The 26,366-nt window shown below is 46.5% G+C and overlaps 1 protein-coding gene across 2 annotated transcripts in view; it reads left to right on the forward strand.

The window, feature by feature from the left end:
• The first annotated feature begins 416 nt into the window (after positions 1 to 416).
• Positions 417 to 26,366, forward strand: part of LOC140431000 (N-acetyl-beta-glucosaminyl-glycoprotein 4-beta-N-acetylgalactosaminyltransferase 1-like) — a 1,349,192-nt gene continuing 1,323,242 nt past the window's right edge. For both annotated transcript variants that reach the window (XM_072518891.1, XM_072518892.1), the window contains exon 1: positions 417 to 687. In XM_072518891.1, coding sequence (XP_072374992.1) covers positions 537 to 687 — 151 coding nt within the window. In that variant the 5' untranslated portion in view covers positions 417 to 536. The remainder of the gene's footprint in view (positions 688 to 26,366) is intronic.

The following is a 26,366-nucleotide window of genomic DNA, read 5'->3' on the forward strand; positions in this document are numbered from 1 at the left end:
CGATCGGAAATCCCCGGGGTTTGATTGGCTGTGAGCGGGGCCGCGGCCCGCTGCCTCCGCCCCCTTCCCCTTGGCCGGGCGCCTTCTGCCTGGGTTTGGGGTTTGGTTGAGCGGTGGGCGGGCAGTCCGCCGCTGCCCGGGCCGTGCGTGCGGGCGGGCGGGAGGGGCGGTAGAGTCTGAGCTGCTGCAAGGCGCTCCTTAAGCGTGAGGCTCAGAGAGAGAGAGAGAGGCAGGCAGCCGGAGCTGGCAAGTCGCCCGCACACCCACATAAGGGGAGCCATGCAGCCCGGCTTGTTGAACGACTAGTCCATCCTTTTGGAGTGAACGAACGGGGCGGGCATCGATTTGAAGATGTGGCGGCAGCTGTGAGGGTTGGGTGGGTGTGAGCAAGGGGGGTGGAGTAGGGTGGGGGGAGATCTGTCGCTGCTGGCGGTGTCTGCCTCTCCCTTTGTGCCTGAGTCTCTCTCCTCGTCCTCCCCACTGACAGTGCAAGAGGGAGATGGGCTCTCGGCGGCGGCTGCTCCCGCATTGAAAGGATGTGGCGCTTCCCCCTAAAGAAGATCCGCAAACAGTTCAAACTGCTACTGCTGCTCGTCCTGCTCACCTTCGGCATCTGGTTCACATACCTGCACATCGCGGTGCTCAAGAGTGGCCGAGCGCTGAAGCTGCACCTCGCCTACGGACGCGGTGAGCTCCCTCATCCTAAATGCATTGACTTAAATAAATAAGCAAACTAATAATAACAAGCCTCACACTGGGCTACTGTGCTGAAACCTTAAACTAATGCTGGCTGGAAGTAGAACTTCAATGTGACGGCTGCAAGTAAAAAGAAAATCTGTTGTTTGTTTAGTTAGTCTGAAATATACAAATGGGTTGATTTTGGGGTTTGTCATGCAGCAATCGAGCGGTGACCGTATTTTCTAATTATAATTGTCAGTTATAAGAGTAAATAAAACCTTCTCCGGAACATTGCCCAGAGCTGAGAGTATTTGTTGACCGCGTTGCGAGCGAAGTTGTTGGAAGTTTCCCTTTTTAAAAAAAAACTTTGGAGGCGACTGATCTGTTCGAGCTTGATGATGTTTGGACACTTGTTCAGCTGCGATTTTACATCAGGGATGTGCAAGTTTTCTGTGTGTGTGTGCCTTTTATGGGAGGAGATGGTGATATGTTTTCTGTAACTTACCAGCAGCAAGAGTAGTTGTCACACCAACATATTTCTACACTGATTTGACGTGTCGGAAAAGATCGCGCCCAAACTGTGGGGGTATTGACTGTTATTGGAAACCGACAGAAACAACACAACAGTAGCTCTATAAGCAACGTTTGGAAGGCGACGAATTAACACTGAGAAATGCACCCTGGGCTGCTTCCCAGTTTTTAAGTTCTTTAGAAGAAGAGGGTGGGGAGAGGGCAGTTGCTCTAGTGGCGACATTGGAATACTGAATACTTTCCCCATCTTATTCGTAGCCAAATCTGTATCTATCTCTCTTGATGGAAAACTCATACATTTGAATTATATGAGTGTCAAGTTGGAGAGATAGGAAGAAGTGAAATCATTTATTAATGCTGACTGTGTGTCAGTGGGGGGTCAGCTGTATCTGTCTAAGACTACTTGGTATTGTAATATCTTTATATCTGTTCAAGCCAGCGGTCTTTGCAGCATCATGTAATTTGCTGCAAATTTGTTATTGTCAGCCTTCGAAATGTTTTCCATTAGTCTGCAAACCCTACCCGACCTCGCTTGAAAAATGGGGGCTTGTGTCAGATATCATTTCATGAATTTAGGAGACTGATGTTGGATATTGTTCGACAGATACTGACCCAGTTAATACCATATTTTAAAAAAAAGTTATTGTCCTTGTGTGAAAATAGACACAATATTCTACTGTGATTGCCACGGTGGGAGTGAAGATGGCACCTAACTGTCAACCTATCTATATTTTTGGCAGGGGTTACTCGATATTGATAAAGTGCAGGATCTCTGATTAATTTTCCTCCCACCTCGGTGCTGAAGCCAACTTATATAGTATCTGCTGAAGCTGAAATTAGCTAACAGCACAAATCACGGATCCAACCGTTACGTTCTAAAAAAAACTTAGCTACACCCCAAATACAGCTATTGAGTGTCCTTCAACTTTTTAAATTTCCCTGGCCGATCTTCTGTGGCATTGCCCATCAGTCGGCTTGACCAAGTGAATTTGCTGCAGGGTGCACTTGTCATGATGCTGTCAGGATACATCTGAGAACTGCGACTTCTGAAGCTCCAACTACTGGCAGACCCCTGCGGTTGCAGGAACGGTGATGTGTCCTCGAATGGTGTCGTCCCCAAATCTGGAGCGTGGGTCACACAGTACAAATTTGATACCTGGCAGTAAGCACATGAAAAATGAACTTTTCCCCCACATTTCACTTTTCTGCATTTGCTCACAATTCATGGCAATGCATAGTAGTGCGTGAACACTGAATATAAGAGTTGGAAAATTGTAAATAGTTGGGTGGCTGGACGGTCATCTTTTGACCTGACCTCTGTCTCAGAATTCAGCCCAGGCTGGTGGGAACAACCTTTTTTCCACCAGCTGCTACAACCCAGAATTAAATTTGTTTGATTACTCCCAATCCAATTCCTGATGGTTGCGTGTTTTAATCTTCCCAAGCCTTTTGGCTGACAGATCTCTCTCCATAAACTTATATCTTTATGTCGATTGCATTAAAAAGGTCAATGATATTTGATTAAGTATGTCCAATGCCTATCTGCATCCTTTGCTAAATATTTTATTCATTTTTGGGATATGGATGTTACAAGAAAAGTCAGCATTTATTGTCCATCCCCTGTGTCCTGAGCTGAGTGCTTGCTAGGCCACTTTAAGGGAAAGTCGGGAGTCAACCAGGCTATTGTGGGATTCAAGTCACACGTCCAGCTAAGATTGGATAAGAACAAAACAATTGATTTTTAAAAATGGTAAATCGGGTGGAGCTTTACAACCATCCAGAAGCTTCTTGGCCACTTCGACAGATGGCAACATTTTATTTCGAAGTATTAACCCTGCCTCCCCTCCCCATAGAATAAATGGTTACTTTTTGCTGTCAGCTTTGTTTCAGTCTTGCAGTTATAGCAACATTTCCACTACTTCCTACAGATTGCAATTTTGTTCTTGAACATACAGTTTTATTAAACTCCCTTGTGTTTACTTTGCATTCTTCTCGCTGCCGTATGATTTTTCACACGCTTTCCTAAATATGGCTATCAGCTTGTATTGTAGAAACATTCCCACCGAGTCCGGTCCTTAGCCTCATTTACCACTCTCTGCCTGCCTCCAGTTCTTAGTAAACATTTCCAGTCTATTCTGCTGCTTGCGCTGTAATAATTCCCCCTTTAAACATTTTTGCTGTTTAAGGACTCGCTGCTTAGCTCCCATCCTGGATTTAATTGTTATGCAGATTTTCTGGATGCCACTCTTCTCATTCCGTCTGATTTCTATGGCTGGCCTTATGTTTAATTTCTTTCGCTTTGATCTGTTTTTCTTTTAGCTCTGCTTCCCCCTTAATAAAATTGTGGTCGCTTTCTTTTTGTCCAGTCCTGACTTGCTTTTTGTTTTGTGGCTCTCTGGCTCTTGTTGACTGATCTCATTGAGTTTTTAAAATCTTTAACTCTCGCCATACACCAGGCACTCCGATTATGTTCCCCTGCTTTGGAAGACACTAACTGTGATTCACAGATGTCTGGTGCCTTGTCACAACCAGAGGGAGGTGGGGTATCTAATTCCCCCTGTTCATGTCCTTGTAAAACGAAGTGGAAAACACTGCAATGTTTTTTTCAAAAGAATCCTTAGGCAGCAGAGCTCGATTTGTAGAATAATCTAGACTTGATAATAAAAACAATAATTAAACAAGGATTACCAATTTAAAACACTTTGAGTAACAGAATGTTTATGTGGCTTCTGCCATGTGTACAACCAATAAATCAGACTTGGCAGAAGTATTGCACTCTGAGTAATCACGCGTTAGCTTCTCCTGATTGCTTTGCGCGCTCTCAATGCTGAGAATATGATTTCAAGGTAGTGATTTCATCTGGTCAGTTTGATTCCAATACTTTAGGTGAGAAATTGGGACCTATTATAGACAAATTATTTGCATGATATTCCCACACAAGTTAATTTTCAAAAAATCAGCACTTAACACAGACATTAAATCATTTAATTTGCTAATGTCATTGATGAGTCCCAGAGCAGGTCTTGCCAACTAAGCTCGAGAGTGAGTAAGTGAATATGCATGTTACATAGTTAATACCCTACGGCATTGTGCTAATTGCTGCCTTTTGATAAATGGGGCGAGAAGATGGGGTGGAGACAATGACTAATTACACCAAGACATGCAAACATGGGGCGAGATTCTCTGGCCTACCAGTGGCATCTTTCTTGGTGATGGTGGGATCTTCCGGTCCTGCCGTTGTCATAGATACATAGATACAGTGCAGAAGGAGGCCATTCGGCCCATCGAGTCTGCCCACCGACCCACTTAAGCCCTCACTTCCACCCTAGCCCCATAAACCAATAACCCCATCTAACCTTTTTGGACACTAAGGGCAATTTAGCATGTCCAATCCACCTAACCTGCAGGTCTTTGGATTGTGCGAGGAAACCGGAGCAACTGGAGGAAACCCGCGCAGACACGGGGAGAACGTACAGACTCCGCACAGACAGTGACCCAGCAGGCAATCGAATCTGGGGCCCTGGAGCTGTGAAGCCCCAGTGTAACCAATGTGCTACCGTGCTGCCCTCAAGCTACCGTGCTGCCCTCATGGGGTCATGGGGTTTCCCCATTGAATCCATGCCACACCACCAGGAAAGCTGTGCCAGGGGTGCACCGCCAGTGGGACTGAAAGATCCTGCCAGCGTGAACAGGAGGAAGATTTCGCCCATAAGGAGCACGTTATCGCAGTGCTGATAAACACAACATTATCTAACATTACTCCAGTCAGGTATGGGGCCTCAGTGGGGAATGTGTGACCAAAGCTGCAATTAGTCACATTTCCTGCACTGAGGATCCCTGTTTGCTGAAACTCCTCAGTGCAGCGTGAGATCGGTACACTATTTTTAAATGGCATCCCGATCTCTTGAGCCCCTGAAGCGACTCCCAAAACCCCTCCCAAGCTTCAACTCACTGTAAGGGGGTCCTCCCCCTCCCCCCCCGACCTCCCTCATCCGTGCAGCGCATCCCCCACCTGATCACCGCTGTTCAAAAAACGCCTGCTTGGCACCTTGGCAGTGATAGCCTTGCACATAGGTAGCACTTACAGGCTCGATATGCCAGGATGCCCGACCTGAGTTCTCCAAGGTGAAGGGGATAGAGCCCACCACCTAGGTTTTCTCAGGGAACTACATGTTAAAGAGACTAGCTGTCTCACTCTAATATGCAGATTTGCCAAAAAATGACCACAATGGGCGGGTTTTATATTGCGAAGTCTCGTGAGATCTAACGCGATCTTGCAAGGTGTGGTGAACTGGGTAGATCCCAGGAGGGTGTCTCCCACCATTTACCGGACACATTGCACCGCGGCGCACTGCTTACTGGGTGCAGCATGGCTGGTAGATTGCACCCTACATCTCTATTTCAGTTTCCATTTTTAGATGAAATTAGTATTTCCAGAATAAATTGCTCCATCCACATTTATAATAGTAACTTGCTATGTAAATTGATTATGCTATACCTATTTCTTCTTACTAGGGTATTCAACTTCAGGGGCCATTACAATTAATCATTACAACATGCTGTACAATTAATTCCAAACTTGTTTCCATTGGGGAAATCTTTGAAGTTAGGCTCAGCCATCTATTTGGCTGTGTTCAAAAGCTCAAATGGAATTTGCACAGGAAGATTTATTGGCACAGTTGTTTAGTCATTATGAATGCATGACAACCTTTAAAAAACACTAATGGATTCTGCTCAGCAGGGATTGCTGACAGGGGAATATGAACTTGATCATTTTGACAGATTTATGAGCTTTTCAAAGAGGAGTATTTTTTAAAGTGACAATTCAAGTAACACTTCTTAAATTTAACAAATTTATGAACTTTTTGAAGAAGATTATGGGTTTCCAAGTGGCTATTCAAGTAATGTTTGTTTATTTGACAGATTTGTGAGCTTTTCAAAGACTTCCAATTGTTGTTATAGGACTCATAAGTTCTGTTAATAGTGGACACATGATGAGTGGGTTGTGGATTTGAGGAGGCATGAGGGAATGTATGGGGATGAGTGGTGTATGAAGGTCTGAAGGGAGCGGTAATGGGTGAGGGGAGTAGTAGGGATGGGGTGAAATGGCAGGGGAGTGAGGGTTAGGAGGGGACTCACACTGATCAATAGATGGCCTATTTCTAAGCAAATGGAGACAGGAGTTTTAGCCTGTTGGTGGAGTTGCAGATAGCAAGGAGGACTGTCAGAGAACAGCAAAATAAAGATAGATTGGAGAGTTGGGCAGAGAAATGGCAGATGGAGTTCAATCCAGGCAAATGCGAGGTGATGCATTTTGGAAGATCTAATTCAAGAGTGGACTATACGGTCAATGGAAGAGTCCTGGGGAAAATTGATGTACAGAGAGATCTGGGAGTTCAGGTCCATTGTACCCTGAAGGTGGCAACGCAGGTCGATAGAGTGGTCAAGAAGGCATACAGCATGCTTGCCTTCATCGGAAGGGGTATTGAGTACAAGAGTTGGCAGGTCATGTTACAGTTGTATAGGACTTTGGTTAGGCCACATTTGGAATACTGCGTGCAGTTCTGGTCGCCACATTATCAGAGGATGTGGATGCTTTAGAGAGGGTGCAGAGGAGGTTCACCAAGATGTTGCCTGGTATGGAGGGTGCTAGCTATGAAGAAAGGTTGAGTAGATTAGGATTGTTTTCGTTGGAAAGACAGAGGTTGAGGGGGGACCTGATTGAGGTCTACAAAATTATGAGAGGTATGGACAGGGTGGATAGCAACAAGCTTTTTCCAGGAGTGGGGGTGTCAATTACAAGGGGTCACGATTTCAAGGTGAGACGGGGAAAGTTTAAGGGAGATGTGCGTAGAAAGTATTTTACACAGAGGGTGGTGGGTGCCTGGAACGCTTTGCCAGCGGAGGTGGTACAGGCGGGCATGATAGCCTTATTTAAGATGCATCTAGACAGATATATGAACGGGTGGGGAACAGAGGGAAGTAGATCCTTGGAAAATAGAAGACAGGTTTAGATAAAGGATCTGGATGGGCGCAGGCTGGGAAGGCCGAAGGGCCTGTTCCTGGGCTGTGATTTTCTTTGTTCTTGATCCCTTTGATATCAGCCTGCTTCAGTCTCAGACTTTGGACTGCAGATTGACCCCACCTCTGCTGAATAAAATTGTACTGGTGCACACTCCTGGGTTGGAGGCAGGATTGTGACATTGGCACATCTCCCAACGCTTGATTCCCACTTCAACACTGAAGATCTGGAGTCTACGCTGTCAAGCCCCATCACAATTTTATATGTCTCAATGAGATCACCTTTGGTTCTTTTAAACTCTTGAGAGTACATGCTGAATTTACTCAGATTCTCATCAGAGGAAAACCCCCTCATCCTAAGAAATCGGGTAATGAATCTTCACTGTACTGCCTTCAAGACACATATATCCTTCTTAAGAGGCCAAAACTGTACACAATACTCCAGGTCGCACCAAAGCCCTGTACAATTGTAGCAAGACTTGCTTGTTTTTGTGCCCCGGTCTCTTTGCAACAAAATAAAAGATAAAAACATTGATCTGGTTTGATTCATTTTAATCTTTATGCCTAGCTGATTGTGCTACTATGTAATCCTGTGAGTCACCTACTTTGGCTGAGCTAAAGGAATCCTCTCCAATTGTATTTCTTGACTACTCATTATTCTTCTGCCCTAATGCTCGCTGATGTTGTTAATAGGATCCTTTGCTTGAGTACCAATCTCTTTCCATTCATAATTGCCACCAACAATTTCATTTTCAAAAGTTTAGCCTAGCCCTTCCATACTCTCCAATATCTTTCCCATATTTAAATTGCTGTTTTTCTGTAATGATCAACATTTTGGATCTCCATATAAAACTCTACTTCTTTGCCATTGACTCCACCATCCTCACAACCCACCTTTTCAAGCTAACCAAGCCTTGCAAAACCTTTGCCTCTTATTTGATCCAGAGCTGAATTTCAAAATCTACATCTCAATCAGCACCAAGACTAGGGCAGCACGGTAGCACAAGTGGATAGCAATGTGGCTTCACAGCGCCAGGGTCCCAGGTTCGATTCCCCGCTGGGTCATTGTCTGTGCGGAGGCTGCATGGGTTTCCTCCATGTGCTTCGCTTTCCTCCCACAGTCCAAAGACGTGCAGGTTAGGTGGATTGGCCATGCCCTTAGTGTCCAAGAAGGTTAGGAGGGGTTATTGGGTTACGGGGATAGGGTGGAAGTGAGGGCTTAAGTGTGTCGGTGCAGGCTCGGTGGGCCGAATGGCCTCCTTCTGCACTGTATGTTCTATGTTCTAAGACGGTTTAGTTCCAAAGAACAATACAGCACAGGAACAGGCCCTTCAGCCCTCCAAGCCTGTACTGGTCATGATGCCACCCATGGCCAAAACCCTTAGCACTTCCTCGTGCCGTATCCCTCTAAAGAACAAAGAACATCTTGCAACTGATATCAAATTCTGTAGACATGGTTATGTTACTCCTAGACTTGTTTTCTCCAATGTTCTTCTTGCTAGTCTCTCATTCATCACATTTAAACTCCAGCTTGTTACAACTTTCAGCTGTCAATCCAGAACTCAACTCTCCTTGCCCAAACCTTGTGCTGACTGTTGACCAGTGTTAAGAATTTGAAATCTTGATCCTTGCCTTCAAATGGCCCTGTTCCACTCCATCTCTACAGCGTGCTCTAATCTTATATCCTTTGTCTCTCTGACTCAGATTATTTTGCAGAAAGATGAGAAAAGATATGGATAGAAACAATGCTTTTTAAAACAAAATCAATAACTTGTCCTGAATAATACTGACCCCATTTTTCTGCACCATTGGTGCGAGGATCTTCACCAGCCTTAATCTTATTCTCTAGAGTTTCCTTCCAACCTCCTCACCTCTCTACTTCTCTCCCTGCCTTTAAAAACCTTCTCAACATCCATTTTTTGGTCCATGTCTTTTATTGCTCTCTCTAACTTCACCATTGCTCAGCCTCCATCCCTCCATTCCTTTTTCTGTTAATTGCTTGTGCAAGCTTCTTATGTGAAACACAATGAGCATTTGTATGGTTGCTTTCACATTGTGAAACATCCAACTTGCTTCAAAGGAGTGTCATCAAGTGAAAGGTGACACCAAGGCACATAAAAAAGATATTAAGGCAGTTGACCAAAAACTTTCTCAAAGGGATAGGGTTTAAGGAGGGGGTAGGTGAGGAAAGCAAAGTGGAGAGGTGGAAAGGTTCAGGGAGGGAAATTCCAGAGTTTAGTGCCTATATTCAGCCAAAGCCAATGGTGGAATGATTAAAACTAGCAGAATGAAAAATGCCAGTATAGAAGGTGTGCAGAGTGTTGCGAGACAGAGGAGGTTACAGAGATAGGAAGAGTGAGGCCATGGAGGCTGTAGAAATGCAAGTTGTTGCTTTTGTAGTTGAATTTGTTAAAGGCATTAACCACTCCCATGCATTTATGTGCCTGATTCCTGCAATTCCATTCAGATATTTTCACCATGATTTCTGTCCCATCCTGCTCATAATACTGAGAATACCATGGTGAAAGTTATCAACAATGTTCTTTGTGATTTTAACCGTGTGATTGTTTTCCTTCCTTGTTCTCCTTTGGTTTTCAAATGTATTGGGCCATTCATTCCTCTCTGTCATCTCTTCCCCACCCTGCCAGGCTGCCTCACTCGGTTGCATTCCTCACTGTGCCAAGGTGACCAGCAACATCTCTGGAATGTCGACAAGGAGTCAGCTTCCACATTGATGCTAACAGCACCTAACTTCACCTTTCTACAGAGGAACAAAGTATTGCAGATGCTGGAAAGCCACAATTAAAAACTGAAAATGTTGGAAATACCCAACTATTCTGGGAGCATGCGTGTAGAGAGAAACACAGTTAATATTTGAGGTTGATGATTTTTCATCAGAGTGCAGTCATCGCAGATGCTGTTAGATTTGCTGATTATTTCCAGCATTTTCTGTTTCTATTCAATTTATCCATCATTACCCCTTTGTTGTCAACTAGGATGCCCAACACCAAATCATGAAGAAATATTGAGAAGATTGAAACCAGACTACTTGATACCTTTGTACGCTACCCCTTGGCTGCTCACTCAGGCTGAACTGGATGGCAAGGAGCATTGGTTTGAAAGTGAGCTGAGCTTCAATCTGCATTTGACGTCAGTGTTGCCTGCTCTCACCTGTATAGCATCGCCTGCCTCCTTTTTCAAAGCATTGCGCTGTCGCTGAAAACCTTATCCGCACTTCTGTCACACCAAGACTTGACTTCTTTAATAACTTTACAAGCTTGACTCTGTACAAACTTCAACCTTAACCTTCAGCCTGCCTTGCCATTAGTGCTGCTTGCCCACCAGGAAATCCTGTGGGCTCTATATTCTCTGTTGATATTTTATGTAATGTTTACCAGTCCTGCAGGGCTCCCTCCCATTGCTCCCACACATCTCGTCCCTCCACCTTGCACTGGGTTGGTTTTTTTAAAAAGTATTTTTATTCAGATTTTTAGCATTTAACATTTTGCAAAATAAGACAAAAATATTACAGCCCAAATATAATAAACCCTGCACCAACCCCCTCCACACAAACCCCCCCACAACAGTTGACGGTAACGAGGTCTCCGAAATGCAAAATGAACAAACCCCATCTCTGGTGGAACCCCTCATCTGCCCCGCCTTAGGCCGAATTTCACCTTCTCCAAATACGGAAACTCCATTCGAGTCCCCCCGCCACGCCAAGGCACAGGGGGGAGAAGCTGATCTCCACCTCAAAAAACCTGCCTGCGAAGTGATCAACAAGAGACAAAGGCTAAAACATCTGCCCCCACTTCCGGCTGCAACTCCGGCAGGACTGACACCCGAAATATGGCCCCCAGGGGACCAGGCTCCAAATCCACATGCAGGATTGCCGAAATGGTTCTGAAAATGATCCCCAAAATTTCTCCAGCTTCGGACAGAACCGGAACATATGCACATGATTAGCTGGGCCACTCCCGCACCGTTCGTAAATATCCTCGACCCACTCAAACAGCTGGCTCACCCTTGACTTCGCCAAATGTGCATCACCTTCAACTGTACGAACACCAGCTTCACGCACACGGTTGAGGCATTCACCCTCTGCAGCATCTCACACCGCAATCCCTCCTCTGGCGCCATCCCCACTAGGCCTTAACCCCCTCCATAGTACCTTATCCTACTCCAAAATCCTCCCATAAATTGCTGAGACGACCCCACCCGCCAACCCCATTACCGACAGCACCCCTTCCAGCAAAAAGGAGGCAGGCACTATCAGAAAGGACGGACAAACCTTTCCAGCAAAGTCGCGCACCTACATATACAAAAAGCCCCCTCAGGCGGAAACCAAACTTCCCCCTCAACACCTCCAAGCTTGTGAACCGCCCCTCCAAAAACAAATCCTTCATCTCCTTCATCCCTCTCTCTTCCCATCCTTGAAACTTCGCATCCATCCTCCCCGGCTCAAATCCTTGATTCCCTTGGATCGGCATCAGCTGCCAACCTAAAGTGCTGCCGAAATTGCCTCCAAATCTTCAATGTGGCAACCGACACGTTGCCAGGACTTCACGAACACTTCCCCGGGGCAAATGGAAGCAGTGCCATCGCCAGCACCTGCAACCCCGACCCCCTACAAGAACCTGCCTCCATCCCCATCCATAAAGCCTCCACCTCCCTACTCCAGCCCCACACCTTCTCCGCGTTCCTCGCCCTGTAATAATACAAGTTCGGAAGGCCCGAGCCTCCCAACTGCCGGCACCTCTGAAGTGCCGTCTTCCTTATTCTGGCCACCTTCCCAGCCCAAATAAATGACAAAATCAGCCTGTCCATCCTCTTACAAAACAACTTCAGTAAAAAGACCGGCAGGTACTGAAATAAGAATAAAAACAGCGGCAAAATGTTCATCGAAACTGCCTGCACCCGGCCGTCTAGCAACAGGGGAAGACTGTCCCAGCTCAATCAATCCACTTTCACCCTCCAAACCAGACTCACAAAGTTCAGCTTACAAAGTCGCACACAATCCTGGGCCACCTGCACCCCCAAATACCTGAAATGGGTTGTTGCCACCCGAAACGGCAACCCTCCCACTCCAACCCTCGCCCCGGAGAAGACACCACAAAATACTCGCTGCTCCCTAAATTCAACTTGTATCCTGAAAATGCCCCAAATCTCTTAAGCAGACCCATTATGTCCCCCACCGAACAGTTTGGGTCCGATCATCCGCATACAGAGACCACCCTGTGCACCACCCTCCCCTCACTATCCCCTTCTATAAATCCGAGCACCTCAGTGCAATGGCCAAGGACTCAACCTCAGTGCAAACAGAAGGCTGGACATGGGGCATCCCTGCCTCATTCTCCAATGCAGTGGAAAGTACCCTGAAATCATATAATTCGTTCGCACACACGCCATCGGATCCTTAAACAACAATCTCACTCATGGCACAAACTTAGGCCCAATCCCAAACTTCTCCAACACTGCAAACAGATAGCTCCACTCCACCCTATTAAAGGCCTTCTCCGCATCCCACTACACACCACCTCCAACTCCTTTCTTTCTCCCCGGAGAAACCACCAGATTCAACAGCCGCCCCACATTCGACGACAACTGCCTATCCTTAATAAACCCCGTCTGAGCCTCCCCAATCACCGTTGGAAGGCACTCCTCCAACCTCAACGCCAACACCTCCGCCAGTATCTTGGCATCCACATTCAACAGAGATATGGGCCTATGTGACCCACACTCCACCGGGTCCATATCCTTTTAAGCAACAACGAAATGGATGCTTGACCTATTGTGTCCGGCAAAGCCCCCTTAACTTTCGCGTCCTCAAACATTTCTACCAACAGTGGCGCCGAGTTATCCTTAAACTATTCCTAAAATTCCACGGGAACATCATCTGGCCCGGGTTCATTACCCATCTGCATCTTCCCTATCGTTATCTGCATTCCTTCTACCCCCACTGTTTCCTCAAATCCTGCCCTTTTCTCCTCTCCTACCTCCGGGCACTCCAACACCCCAAAAACTCCCTCGTATCCGACGTATCTTCCGGCGGTTCTGACCTATACAGGTCCATATAAAACTCTTCAAACATCTTGCTCACCTGCTCTGGCACCACCACCAGCTCACCCGTCCCATCTCTGACCCAAACCGTCTTCCTCACCGCTGCTTGCCTGTAGACTGGCTGTCCAACATGCAGCCAGCCTTCTTCTCATGCTAATAAATGGCACCACCCTTGCACTTCTCAGCTGCCAATCTGCCTTCTCCGTAGACAGATCAAACCTCGCCGATCGGGTTGTCCACATACCTCCCATCTACTTCCAAAATCTCCTCTTTCAACCGTTGCCATTCTCCCCGCTAACCGGCACCAACAACCTCCCCTCCAATGCACCCGTTACTATTGTGTGCGGCACAGTAGCACAGTGGTCAGCACTGTGGCTTCACAGTGCCAGGGACCCGGGTTCAATTCCCGGCTTAGGTCACTGATTGTGTGGAGTCTGCTCGTTCTTCCCGTGTCTGCGCGGGTTTCCTCCAGGTATTTCGGTTTACTCCCACAAGTCCTGAAAGACGTGCTTGTTAGGTGAATTGGACATTCTGAATTCTCCCTCAGTGTACCTGAACAGAGGCCGGAGTTTGGCGTTATGGGATTTTCACAGTAACTTCTTGTAAGCCTACTTGTGACACTAATGAAGATTATTATTACATAACAACCCCCTTGATCTGCCACCACCTTCTCCATCTGGAACCTCACCCTCTTGCCCACCAGTATCACCACTCCCTGGGCCCTGCTGTCAAAGCCCGAGTGAAACACCTGGCTCACCCAGCCCTTCCTCAGCCTCATCTGGTCCTTCACCCTCAGATGGGTCTCCAGCAACAGCACCATATCGGCTTTTAAACTCTTCAAGTACGAGAAAATTCTCACTCACTTCTCTGCCCCCCCACAACCCTCGCACGTTCCACATCACCATCCTGACCGGGGGTTCCCCCCACCCCTCCTAACTGCCATACCCACTATTCCAGGCAGAGCCCAGCCCTAACCCTAGTCACCATCAACCCCCCGCCTCTCTTCCCTTTCAACCACTTCCTCTTGAAAACACCTCATCCAGGATCATCCTCATACACCCACCATTCACACCCCCAGGCCCATCAAAACCTATCCATGCAGGATCCAACAACTGTGGCCCCACTACTCCACCTCGCTCCCATTCACTAGCCAATCTGCATTTGCTGCCAGAGCCCCATCTCCCACACAGAAACAGAACCAACACCCAATCCCTCTTTACCCAAACCTTCCAAACTCCCTACCCCATAATCCCACAAACCCAACACGAAAAAACACCCAAAATCTCTGCCAATCGCTACCAACACGCAACCCCCTCCCTTCCCCACTACCACACCAAAATTAAACAACAACCCCCAAATAACAAGAAAGACGAGGCGAGATTCATCAAAAAAAAGAAGAAAAGAAAATTGATCACGGTCAACATCACCAAAGTCCAAACTCATTTCTGTCCCAGTCCTTCAGCCTTCATGAACGCCTCCGCCTCCTCCGATGTCTCAAAATAAAAGTCCTTTGAGTTGTAAGTCACCCTCAGCTTCGCCGGTTAGGCCACTCCAAACCTTACGTTGCTACTATACAATGCTGTCTTCACCCGACCAAAGGCCGCCCGTCTTCTTGCCAGCTCCGCCGTAAGATCTTGGTATTTTTGAATACCAATGCCTTCCCACTTCACCTGTCGATTCTGCTTCACCCATCTCAAGATCTTCTCCTTCACCTGGTAGCCCTCGGTGGGTCATTCGTCTTTGGCTTCGGCCGGAGCAACCAATGGGTCCTGTTCAACTCGTAAAGGGAGGCGTGCTCCTCCTCCCCCATCAAGTTAGCAAAGTACTCCGTTGGCCTCTGGCCCTTCACCCCCTCAGGCAGTCCCACGATCCTCAGATTCTGCCTTCCTGACCTGTTCTCCGGGTCCTCCACTTTGGCTCTCAGCCCTTTATTGCTTTCCCCCACCTTCAGCAGCTCCTGTTCCATTGAGGTGAGCTGCCTGCTGTGCTGTGACAGTGCCTCCTCTACCCTCTTCAACACCTCTCTTTGCTCCTACACCTCCGTCAACGTCTTTGTCAAAGCTGCCCTTATCGGGGCAAGAGTCTCATCTACCCACTCCTTGAGTGACCTCCACCGACATGTCACCACCAGAAGCCTCCTGCACTGTGTTGTTCACAAATATATGAGATCAGTTTCTCCTATTGTCTTGACTCTCGAGCAATAAAAGTGAAAGGGCCACGACCCATCATACAAGATGCCATTAAAGTCAAAAGGAGTCAAAGTTTAGATGAGATACAGTGACAACATTTGGCCACAAGTTGTCAAACTTGTATTTTCAAAACCTGCAGACTGTGAGGAAGGCGGCAAGACAGACGGAGATATGGAACGTCACACTTCTGCTCTAAAGCAATGCAGTTATCTCTCACTATGTATATTCTCGACTAGGACATTATCTTCAGAATATTTTAATGCTCGGCTTGCTGTCTTTCCAGCCTTCCCTCCACTGGAAGGAAGGTGAGAGCCCAATTCATGACTTGTAAAGTTCTCAGCACATCTTGCTCACATCGTTAGTGTGCAAATAGGATCCTTATTAAATCTAAACGAGAATGTTAATGTAGGAACGCAATGCCAGCTAGGCAGTGTACTGTATTAATTAAGAAACCACAATGAGTCCAAGGGATGCTTTGATGATGAATTAGCTCCAGCAGAAGTGACTGAAGCCTTAATTAAAATCCCAACCTGAGAGTGGATGGTGTTAGACAGCAGTAATAGATGTGAAGAATATTATAGTTTAAAATCCAAGAGTTCCCACAGTAGTGTTTCTGCTGTTTAACATTGTGGGAATATTTTATATTTTAATTGTAACAATCATTTTGTTAGGTAATGTCGATGAGTATGAATGGAGGATTGGTTTTACTGAGGACTGAAGTTTCACCTTTGGGACCTCATGCGTTTTGCTCCTTGATGGGATGAAAGTCTCAGCAGGCTGTAAGGTTTCTATATTAAATGATCTTGAACTGACTAAGCCTAGACCCCAGTTGCTGTGGTTCCACAGCATGAGTTGCTCATAATTCAGCCTTAATTGGCTGTTTGGTATTATAATAAAGGTGGTTGGCATGGGAAATGGAAATATCCTATGCTGTGAAGATTTGTTTTCAAAAGTTTGCATTTGTCCACATTATAACAGTGACTACACTTCCAAAGTACTTAATTAGCTCTGCGATAGTTCAGGATATCCCGAGGATCCTTTCTTTCTATTAAAACACACTGCTGGTGGTGTTGGAGGGATTTTCATCTGTACCTGAACTTCCAAGTGGCACTGAATGCCACAAGTAGAAAAGTGCTCCCATCCCAGCACTGAGCTCTTTTTGTCAATAAACATGACAAAGTGAGGTCCAACATGAACCAACTTTAGAATCAATTAAAAGACATCGCCGGGATTCTCTGAGCCTGCGCCGGGTCGGAGAATCGGCGGTGACGCCGCAAATTCCCACCACGCCGCTCCGACGCCAGGATGCGATTCCCGCCGACCGGAGAATCGACGTCAGTCACGCGCGCGCGGGGTTGACGTGGTGCCGGTCAACGGCCCCCACGGCGATTCTCTGCGATCGACCGGCCGAGTTCCCGCCCAGTTCCGCCGGCGTGATTCCAACCTGGTTCCTACTGGCGGGAGCTTGGACCCGCGGCCGCACTGGCCGTCCTGGTGGGGGGGGCGGGGGGATCAGACACCGGGGGGCCTCCACGACGGCCAGGCCCGCGATCGGGGCTACCGATCGGCGGCGCGCACGCGCAATACAGAAGAAGGCCCTACCTTCTTCCGCACCAGGCTGCTGTGTCGCTACGCCATGTTGCGCGGCGCCGGCGCGTAAACGGCCACCACGTGCATGTGCCGATGCGGAAATGGCCGCTGCGTGCATGCGTGGACCCGTGGTGGCAGTGCAGGGCCACGTATCGGCGCTGGAGCTGTGTGCAGCACTCCGGCGCCATGCTGGCCTCCTGTGGGCCACTGAATCGCTGGGCCAAGAGGCCCATTGAGGCCGGCGTGAAACATTCCGGTGTTTACGCCAGCATCAATACTTCGCCGGGATTTTGGAGAATCCCGGCCACCAGATTAAATCTAATTAAATGAGGCGGGTGAAGATTCCTTGCCAACCAAGTGCCCCTGACGTTGGGGTTTTCTGTGTGCGTTGTCTGCGCAGAAAGGACTGGTGAGGTGGCGGGAACTGCACAAGGGATACCTCATAAACACCCGTGGGAAATAGAGAGAAAGTGATAAATGGAGAGCCAGGAGGATAGTAGAGATCACATTAGTCCTATTCAACGTACAGCTAAGATGTGATGTGTCATTTGTCAACCTTGCCTGTGCTGGTACGGCCTTATAATTTCTTTCAACACTACACCCAAATCCTCTGCCTATTACTGCTGCTCTGTCCCCCTTCAGCTCTACAACCCTTGGAGACCTCGGGCGGGATTCTCCGACACCACGTCGGGTCGGAGAATCGCCGGGGGGGCGGCGTGAATCCCGCCCTGCCGCTCTGACGCCGGCTGCCGAATTCTCCGGCGCCGGTTTTTGGGCGGGGGCGGGGATCGCGCTGCGCCGGTCGGGGGCCGTTGGCAGTGGCCTACTCCAGGCCCCGATGGGCCGAGCGGCCCCTCGTTTTCGGCCAGTCCCGCTGGCGTGGATTAGACAAGGTCCATACCGGCAGGACCTGGCTTTGAGGGTGGCTTGCGGAGTCCTCGGGCGGGGGCGCGGGGGGATCCGGTGCCGGGGGGGGCCCCCACGGTGGCCTGGCCCGCGATCAGGGCCCACTGATCTGCGGGCGGGCCTGTGTCGTGGGGGCACTCTTTCCCTCTGCATCGGCCTGTGTAAGGCCTCGTGATGGCTAGCGTGGAGAAGAAACCCCCTGCGCATGCGCAGGAATCACGCCAGCGGTTCTGCGCATGCGCCAGAATACGCTGGTGCCCCTGCGCATGTGCCAACTAGCGCCGGCCGGCGGAGGCCCTTCGGTGCCAGTTGGCGCGGCACCAACCACTCCAGCGCCGGCCTAGCCCCCGGAAGTGCGGAGGATTCCGCACCTTCCGGGCGGCCCGACGTCGGTGTGGTTAACGCCGCTCTTTGGTGCCGGTACGGCCCGCCTCGCTGATTGCAGGAGAATCCTGCCCCTCTTGTTTTTCTCCAAATCTAACCTCTCAACCCAGCATTTGTAGCTTTCTGAAATTTCCTCCTTAAATCTCTCCATCTCTCTCTCCTCCTTTACAATCTTTTGTAAAACCTGCAGATTTGACCAAGTTTTTTTGGGTTGCCAGTCCTAATTGGTTTGGTGTCAATTTTCATCTGTTTATGCTCCTGTGAAGCACCTTGGGATGTTTTATGACACACTAAAAGTGCAATATTAATGTACTTTGTTGTAATAGTTGCAAAGAAAATTATCATTGCAAATATTGAACTACTGGGAACTACCTTCATGGCTTCATTTAAATTAATACCCACTAGCTGGATGGGCATTTGGATATTTAAAGTGATTCAAAATAATTTTTTTCCGGACATCTACGGGTATTTCAACCAATACAGGTGATGGAAAATTCATTACAAATCATCAGGACCTGGCCAGGGAAAAATCACGTTGTCCGTTGTTGTTTCCAGCAACTTGCTTTTCATGAATTTTGCTCAAAACCGTACTTCAGAAGAGCGAGTGAGAATTAAATGGTATTCATTTTATCCTGCTGTCTGCCATTTCTGACCTGAGTGGGAAGTAAAGTTTAAACTCTGTACAGAATCATTATTACTCTGCAATGACTTGTTAGGCTCTGCCCTTTGGGAAGTTCTGCAGCTCCTGAGTCGCGACAGACACATCAGCAGCTTGCAGAGGACTATTCTACTTAAATTCGAATGGTGCTTGAATTGACATTTCCACAAACTGGGGGAAAATAGCTCATTGGTAGTTTTCTTTTTGCCTTGCAGCTTATTTAATTAGCAATTCAATTTGAACAATCAAAATGCTGGATCATAAATTGATTCAGTGCTGAATTGATACATGGAAGGGCTTAAATTTTAAATTTGCATTCCTGTTCAAAGTCTAATTAGGATGTGGATTTGAGTGTTTTGTGCTGAGTATCAACATTGGATAATTAGGGTAAATTTTATTACCAGGTAAGGATGCTCACATACTTTAAGAAAATGGAACATCATTTTAATGCAATATAGCAGCAATAAGGAGCCCAGCATTGTCATTGTCCATTGATAGTGTCCAATGTCATTGTCGTTCATTGTGCAGGGAACTTTTGTGAGAAACTATAACATTTGAAATTTCTCCCACATCGAGGAATGACCTGCTCAAGGCTCAGCATGTCAGAAGTCATGGTAGTATGTCTTTGGAAAGTGTCTGAGCTGTTTTATTTTGTATTTTCCAATGTCTCACTTCCTTTACAACATAAATAGGGAGAAGAAAGGCAGGCTTATATTTATATAGCATCTTTCATGGCCTCAGGACATCCAAAAGTGCCTTAGAGCCATCAAAGTACGTTTGAAGCAGAATCATCAGAGAACAATAACACATTAAGCGACCATTTGGCCCATTGTGCTTGTGCAAACTGTATGAAAGAGTTCCCAATTAATTCCAATTAATACCCTGCTCTTTTCCTATAGCACTGCTAATCTTTCCTTTCTAAATAGAAATTCAATTCCCTTATCAAAGTTGCCGTTGAATCAGTTTCCACCATCTCTTCTGGCGTGGATTCTAGATCATACGGCCTATGGAGTAGAAATATAATTCTCGTCTTTGCCACCAATCGTTTTGTGAATTATTTGAAATCCATATCCTTTGGTTGCTCCCCCTTCTGCCAGTGGAAATAGTTTCACTGTATGTAATCTGTCAAAACCCTTCCTAATTTTGAACACCTCTATTGTAGCCCCCTTGACCTTCTCTGGTCTGAGGAAAATAATCTCAGTTTCCCAATTGCTCTCCAGTAAACCAAAACTTCCCATCCTTGGTACCATTCTGGGAAATCTTCTCTGCACCCTCTCCAAGATCTTAATACCTTTTCCAAAGTATGTTTGTGACCACATAATATTTTTTAGTGATGTGGTTGAGGGATAAAATATGAGAAATAGAAATATAAAAAACATTTTATACGGTAACTTTGATCGTACTGCATTGAGGTGCCGGCTTTTTCTTTGTGCTCAAGTTTCTGGAGCTGATTGGAGGTAACTATCTTCTGGTTGAGAGGTGAGAGGCCTGCCAAATCAGCAACTTGTGCTGGCTGCAGTTATACTGCCGGTGCACACAGAAATGATACAAGACTGCTTTCCACTATTGGTTTCAATTCTGCCCAAGTATATGGAATTGAGCTGGTGCAACAATACTTAGGTGAAGTTGCATCATATTGATGCAAACTGTAGCTTAACTGGATTAGTCATCTTTACTTTGATGGAACAAACGTTCTTATGTAATTAATTTTCTAAAATTGGGGTGACACTTTAAACTTGAGACTGTTTTTTCCATCACAATCTTCATTTATGTGTAACTGTGATAGGACAAGACTCTGTGGTAGAAAGTTTGCATATTTTTCTGATTCATAAGATTTTCAAGTTTCATATAAATTTTTGCGCTAAAATGATTTAATTTTCCTTCATAGCCAGAGAATGGGGCAGCACGGTAGCATTGTGGATAGCACAATTGCTTCACAGCTCCAGGGTCCCAGGTTCGATTCCGGCTTGGGTCACTGTCTGTGCGGAGTCTGCACATCCTCCCCGTGTGTGCGTGGGTTTCCTCCGGGTGCTCCGGTTTCCTCCCACAGACCAAAGATGTGCAGGTTAGGTGGATTGGCCATTATAAATTGCCCTTAGTGTCCAAAATTGCCCGTAGTGTTGGGTGGGGTTACTGGGTTATGGGGATAGGGTGGGGATGTGGACCTTGGGTAGGGTGCTCTTTCCAAGAGCCGGTGCAGACTTGGTGGGCCGAATGGCCTCCTTCTGCACTGTAATTTCTATGAATGTGTTAATTTCTTTCCAAGAACATCATTTTGTGAGATTCAAATAATTTCCATGGTACATCTGGGGCGTCATTCTCCGACCCCCCGCCGGGTCGGAGAATGGCCGTTGGCCGCCGTGAATCCCGCCCCCGCCGAAGTCTCCAGTACCGGAGATTGGGCAGGGGCGGGAATCGGGCCGCGCCGGTTGGCGGGACCCCCCGCTCAATTCTCCGGCCCGGATGGGCCGAAGTCCCGCCCAGAAATTGCCTGTCCCGCCGGCGTAAATCAAAGCTGGTATTTACCGGCGGGACCAGGCGGCGTGGGCGGGCTCCGGGGTCCTGGGGGGGAGCGCGGGGCGATCTGACCCCGGGGGGTGCCCCCACGGAGGCCTGGCCCACGATCGGGACCCACCGATCCGCGGGCGGGCCTGTGCCGTGGGGGCACTCTTTCCCTTCCGCCTCCGCCACGGTCTCCACCATGGCGGAGGCGGAAGAGACTCTCCCCACTGCGCATGCGCGGGAAACTGTCGGCGGCCGCTGACGCTCCCGCGCATGCGCCGCATTTCCACGCCAGCTGGCGGGGCACCAAACGCCATTTCCGCCAGCTGGCGGGGCATCAAATGTCATTTCCGCCAGCTGGCGGGGCGGAAATCCCTCCGGCGTCGGCCTAGCCCCTCACTGTTGGGGCTCGGCCCCCAAAGATGCGGAGCATTCCGCACCTTTGGGCCGACGCGATGCCCGTCTGATTGGCGCCGTTTTTGGCGCCAGTCGGCGGACATCGCGCCGTTGGGGGAGAATTTCGCCCCTGGAGCCTTCTTAGAGATTGTCCATTGATCGGGCAGTTTTTGATGACATTATTACTGGCAGGTAATGTTGAAAGGTTTCTGTGCGAATAGAATTTGAAATTTCCAAAAGGGCTGCTCAATAAATCAACCTTTCATTCATTTCCATGCTGGATGGCATGAAGAAATAGTGACAACTCAATTGACAGCTCTGTTTTGAAGCTGCACTCGAAGACATTGAAATAATGAGCACTGCATTTTGCTTGATAATAATAAATGAAATCCAGTATTCATTTTAATGCTAGGTCAAAAAATGGAAGAAACAAGAAGTTGGAATAACCAGAGAATAATGATTCTGGACCATCTCTTTTTAAACTGAGCTGAATGGAATCAAAAAAGTTTGAAGACATATTTGAAAAGCTAATGAGTCGAGTTCTTATGGCTGCCTTTTATTTGGTTGTATATCTTTCACCCTGACTAATATTTACAGTGAACTTTATGTAAATGTAACATTTCTATCTTTTGGCAAATTATAACTGAAATGTAAAAACGTGAAGAAGGGAGAAAGGACATTTGTCCCATTCAACCCTTTAAAAGACCAATGCTCTCTCATAAGCTCGACCTCAACCCCAGTATGAGAGAGAGTTGTGCAAAAAATGTCCCTGCTGTGCATCTCAACAACATTTTGCATTTATGTTCTGCCTTCAGCATAATACATATTCCAAGGCACTTCACAATGGAAATAAATCGGATCATGGATGCAAAGCAATGGGGGTTGAAATTGGCAAAGGTGTAGTTGGAAAATTATGTTTTGAATAAAAATACTGTCTAAAGGTGGTGAGAAGTAGAGAGTGTTTTGAAACGGGAGTTTGGGATAACAGTCCATCACCATTTGGTGTAAAGAAGGGATGGAGGAATGTCTAATAAGCGAGTGGCAGAGGCCTGAAGGATGCAGGAAGGGATGTAAAGGTGGAGGTGAACAATTGGTTTAACCATTCACCGCCAGATCTGGCTGGATCACTTGAAACATTATCAGGCCCTGTTCCCATCCACTAAACTGCTCACTATACCAGGACCATCCTGGAATTCAAAAATAACCCTTGGCTTATTTTCTCTACTGCAAACCATCTTCTTAAACCCCTTCCCCTGCCCCCCTCCACCCTCACCACAATAACTTCTTTGTCACCAAGATCGAAACCATCTGGTTGACTGCCTCACTTGTACACCTGACCAAACTTCCTTTAATGCTGCGTCTGTCCGAACCCTGAACTCACATCTTTCTGCGGTTTTTCTTTTGTCTTCCCTCGTGTGTGTGTGTGTGTGTGTGCGTGTGCTAGGTGAATAAAAGACCCGATTGTTGTCTCTGAATTACATGTTGAATATTTGCTGTAATGATCTGCAGAGAAAGTTAACCAACGGAACTCAACCAACAAGTTTGTCTGATGAACGTTTTCATGAAATTGTTCAAAGCTGTTAGCTAATTTGTTACAGCTTGCTTTACTAACTTGCTCTGTGAATAAAGCTGTTTAATAGTTTAGTCTGTTATAAAAGTATTCACTGAGCCAAATACCAGTGGTCTTAGAAGTGGGTGTGTGAGAAAGATCACAGGTTGCATTCCCTGGAATTTAAAAGGTTGAGAGGTAATTGTTTGTTTCATATCTTTGCATAACCTTTTTTCTCTTTGGAGAATACTGGAGAGGCGTTGGAAGGATTTTCAGGCTAATTGTCAACCCTTTGAACCACATTGTGAATATTTCTTCCTTGACCAACACGCCCTGGCTCAGATGCAGGGAGGGGCGCTATCTACTTGAGCCACAAGACACTGTGATGGGTGATTTGATCAATCCTTTCAACATACGGGAGCAAATAGGTTGGTAGAGAGAAAGTACTTCCACTGGTTGTGAAGTCTGGGACTGGAGGCATAGGTGTACAAATTCGAGTCAGATCTTTTCGAAGTAAAATTGGAAAACACTTCAACACATAAAAGGGGAATAGAAGTTTGGAATTCTCGTCTGCAAAAGGCAATTGGAATGATTATTTTTAATTTTAAATCTGGGATTATGTTTAACCAAAGGTATTAAGGGATACTGGGCAAATGGGGTTAAATGGGCTACTCCTGTTCCTATGCTCCTATGCATAGATCTGTTGTTAATCAATGGAATTGTCTTGGATAGCTTCTTAAAAATAACTCATGCAGAGCCAAAAGAATAGATGTAATTCTCCCAACATGCAATTTCCAGAGCCTATTATTAAGCAAAGAAGCGCAAGAAAGAAAACCCATAAATAATTTTGAATGTATTCCATTTTGTCAGTGACATTACAAGTACTAACAATTCAAATCTATGATTGGTCCACACACAATAAGCTATTTTTGTTCTCTGTGTCACAAATAATTACAGTCAAAGATTTTAATTACATACTTGTAACTAGAACATTCAGTTACTGAAACCAATAACCAACCAGCATTTTGTCTTTACCTGAATGAGTATTAACAATTTTCCTCAATGGAATCAAGCAAATCCTTCCGTCTACAAATCGGTTGAGGCGGTCTTGTGGTGCGATGGGGCGTGTCCCTGCCTCTGAAACAGAAACTCCACCTTGGAGTCCACCCTAGGAATTGATGGCCAAGGAAGGTCAGTTCATAATGCGGCCAAGCAGATTGATTATCAACCTGCAATATACACCCAAAACACATCAGTGTCAGGCTGCAAGAGCAGTAGAGATTTCCTGTCAACCATGAAATGGAAAGAAAATTGGAACCACTACCATCACTAACCATAGGTCCACACTGCAGCTTGTATGAAAAGGTGCATGTTGCCATGGCAACCCGGACTCCCTTCATGATCTGGAACGCACCAACACCATTACAAGTCTGTTCCAATTTACAACTAATGAATCAGTATGGAATCTACCCCTTTGGAGACTCCCACATCCATTTTGAATTGAAAACCTATGCCTATATTATCTGCAACTGATTTCTCAGGAGCTTGATTTGGAGATTAAGCATGGTGATGTATTTTCACATGAGAAGAAACACATTAGACTAAAGAAGGTCTGGAAACGTAAAACTCTGCAGAATATCTGTCCAGCTCAGATGATCATATTGTTCAATATTAAATAACTTGGAAGGTTCAGTAGAATTTTTAAATGAAAGTATTACCAAAAGTAATTTACGGAGAACGCTCAGGAATCTGCTGTGTTGCAACTGCAACAAGTCAAGAGTAAACCTTTATCAAATTCTCATCCAAATGCTTTTGTTTTGCAAAAAATGGAGGTGGCGATGAAGCGCAGCATGTTTTATTCCATATTTAGTGTCATCAAATGGTAGGAGATGGCTACCTCTTATTATTTGTGTGCTTTTCAGTGGAATGGTAAGTTTTGGGTATCAGTGTTCCTCTGCGTAGTGCATTGCAGAACAGTAACGTGTGGGTATCAGTGATGCTCTGTGTTTTGCACTGTAGAATGGTAAGTGTGGGTGTTGTAATGGCCTGTATATTGTACTGTAGATTGGTACGGTGTGGGTATCTGTAGTGATCTGTATATTGGACTGTGGAATGGTAAGGTGTGGATATCTGTGATGCTCTGTATATTGAACTGTTGAATGGTAAGCTGTAGATATCTGTGATGCTCTCTGTATTACACTGTAGAATGGTAGGGTGTGGGTATCTGTGATGCTCTGTGTGTTACACTGTAGAATGGTAAGGTGCGGGTAGATGTGATGCTCTGTGTATTGTACTGTAGAATGGTAAGGTGGGTATCTATGATGCTTTGTGTATTGCACTGTAGAATGCTGAAGTGCGGATATCTGTGATGCTCTGTGTATTGAACTGTAGAATGGTAAGGTGTGGGTATCTGTAATACTCTGTGAATTGAACAGTCGAATGGTAAGGTGTGGGTATCAGTGATGCCCTGTGTACTGTACTGTAGAATGGTAAGGTGGGTATCTGTGATGCTTTGTGTATTGCACTGCAGAATGGTACTGTGTGGGTATCTGTGATGCTCTGTGTATTGTACTGTGGAATGGTAGGGTATGGGTATCTGTAATGCTCTGTGTATTGTACTGTGGAATGGTAGGGTGTGGGTATCTGTGATGCCCTGTGTATTGCACTGTAGAATGGTAAGGTGTGGGTATCAGTGATGCCCTGTGTATTGTACTGTAGAATGGTAAAGTGTGGGTATCTGTGATGTCCTGTGTATTGTACTGTAGAATGGTACGGTGTGGGTATCAGTGATGCACTGTGTATTGTACTGTAGAATGGTAAGGTGTGGGTATCTCTGATGCCCTGTGTATTGTACTGTAGAATGGTATGGTGTGGGTATCTGGGATGCCCTGTGTTTTGTACT

Source organism: Scyliorhinus torazame, chromosome 10 (genome assembly GCF_047496885.1).
Source record: "Scyliorhinus torazame isolate Kashiwa2021f chromosome 10, sScyTor2.1, whole genome shotgun sequence".
NCBI lineage: Eukaryota > Metazoa > Chordata > Chondrichthyes > Carcharhiniformes > Scyliorhinidae > Scyliorhinus > Scyliorhinus torazame.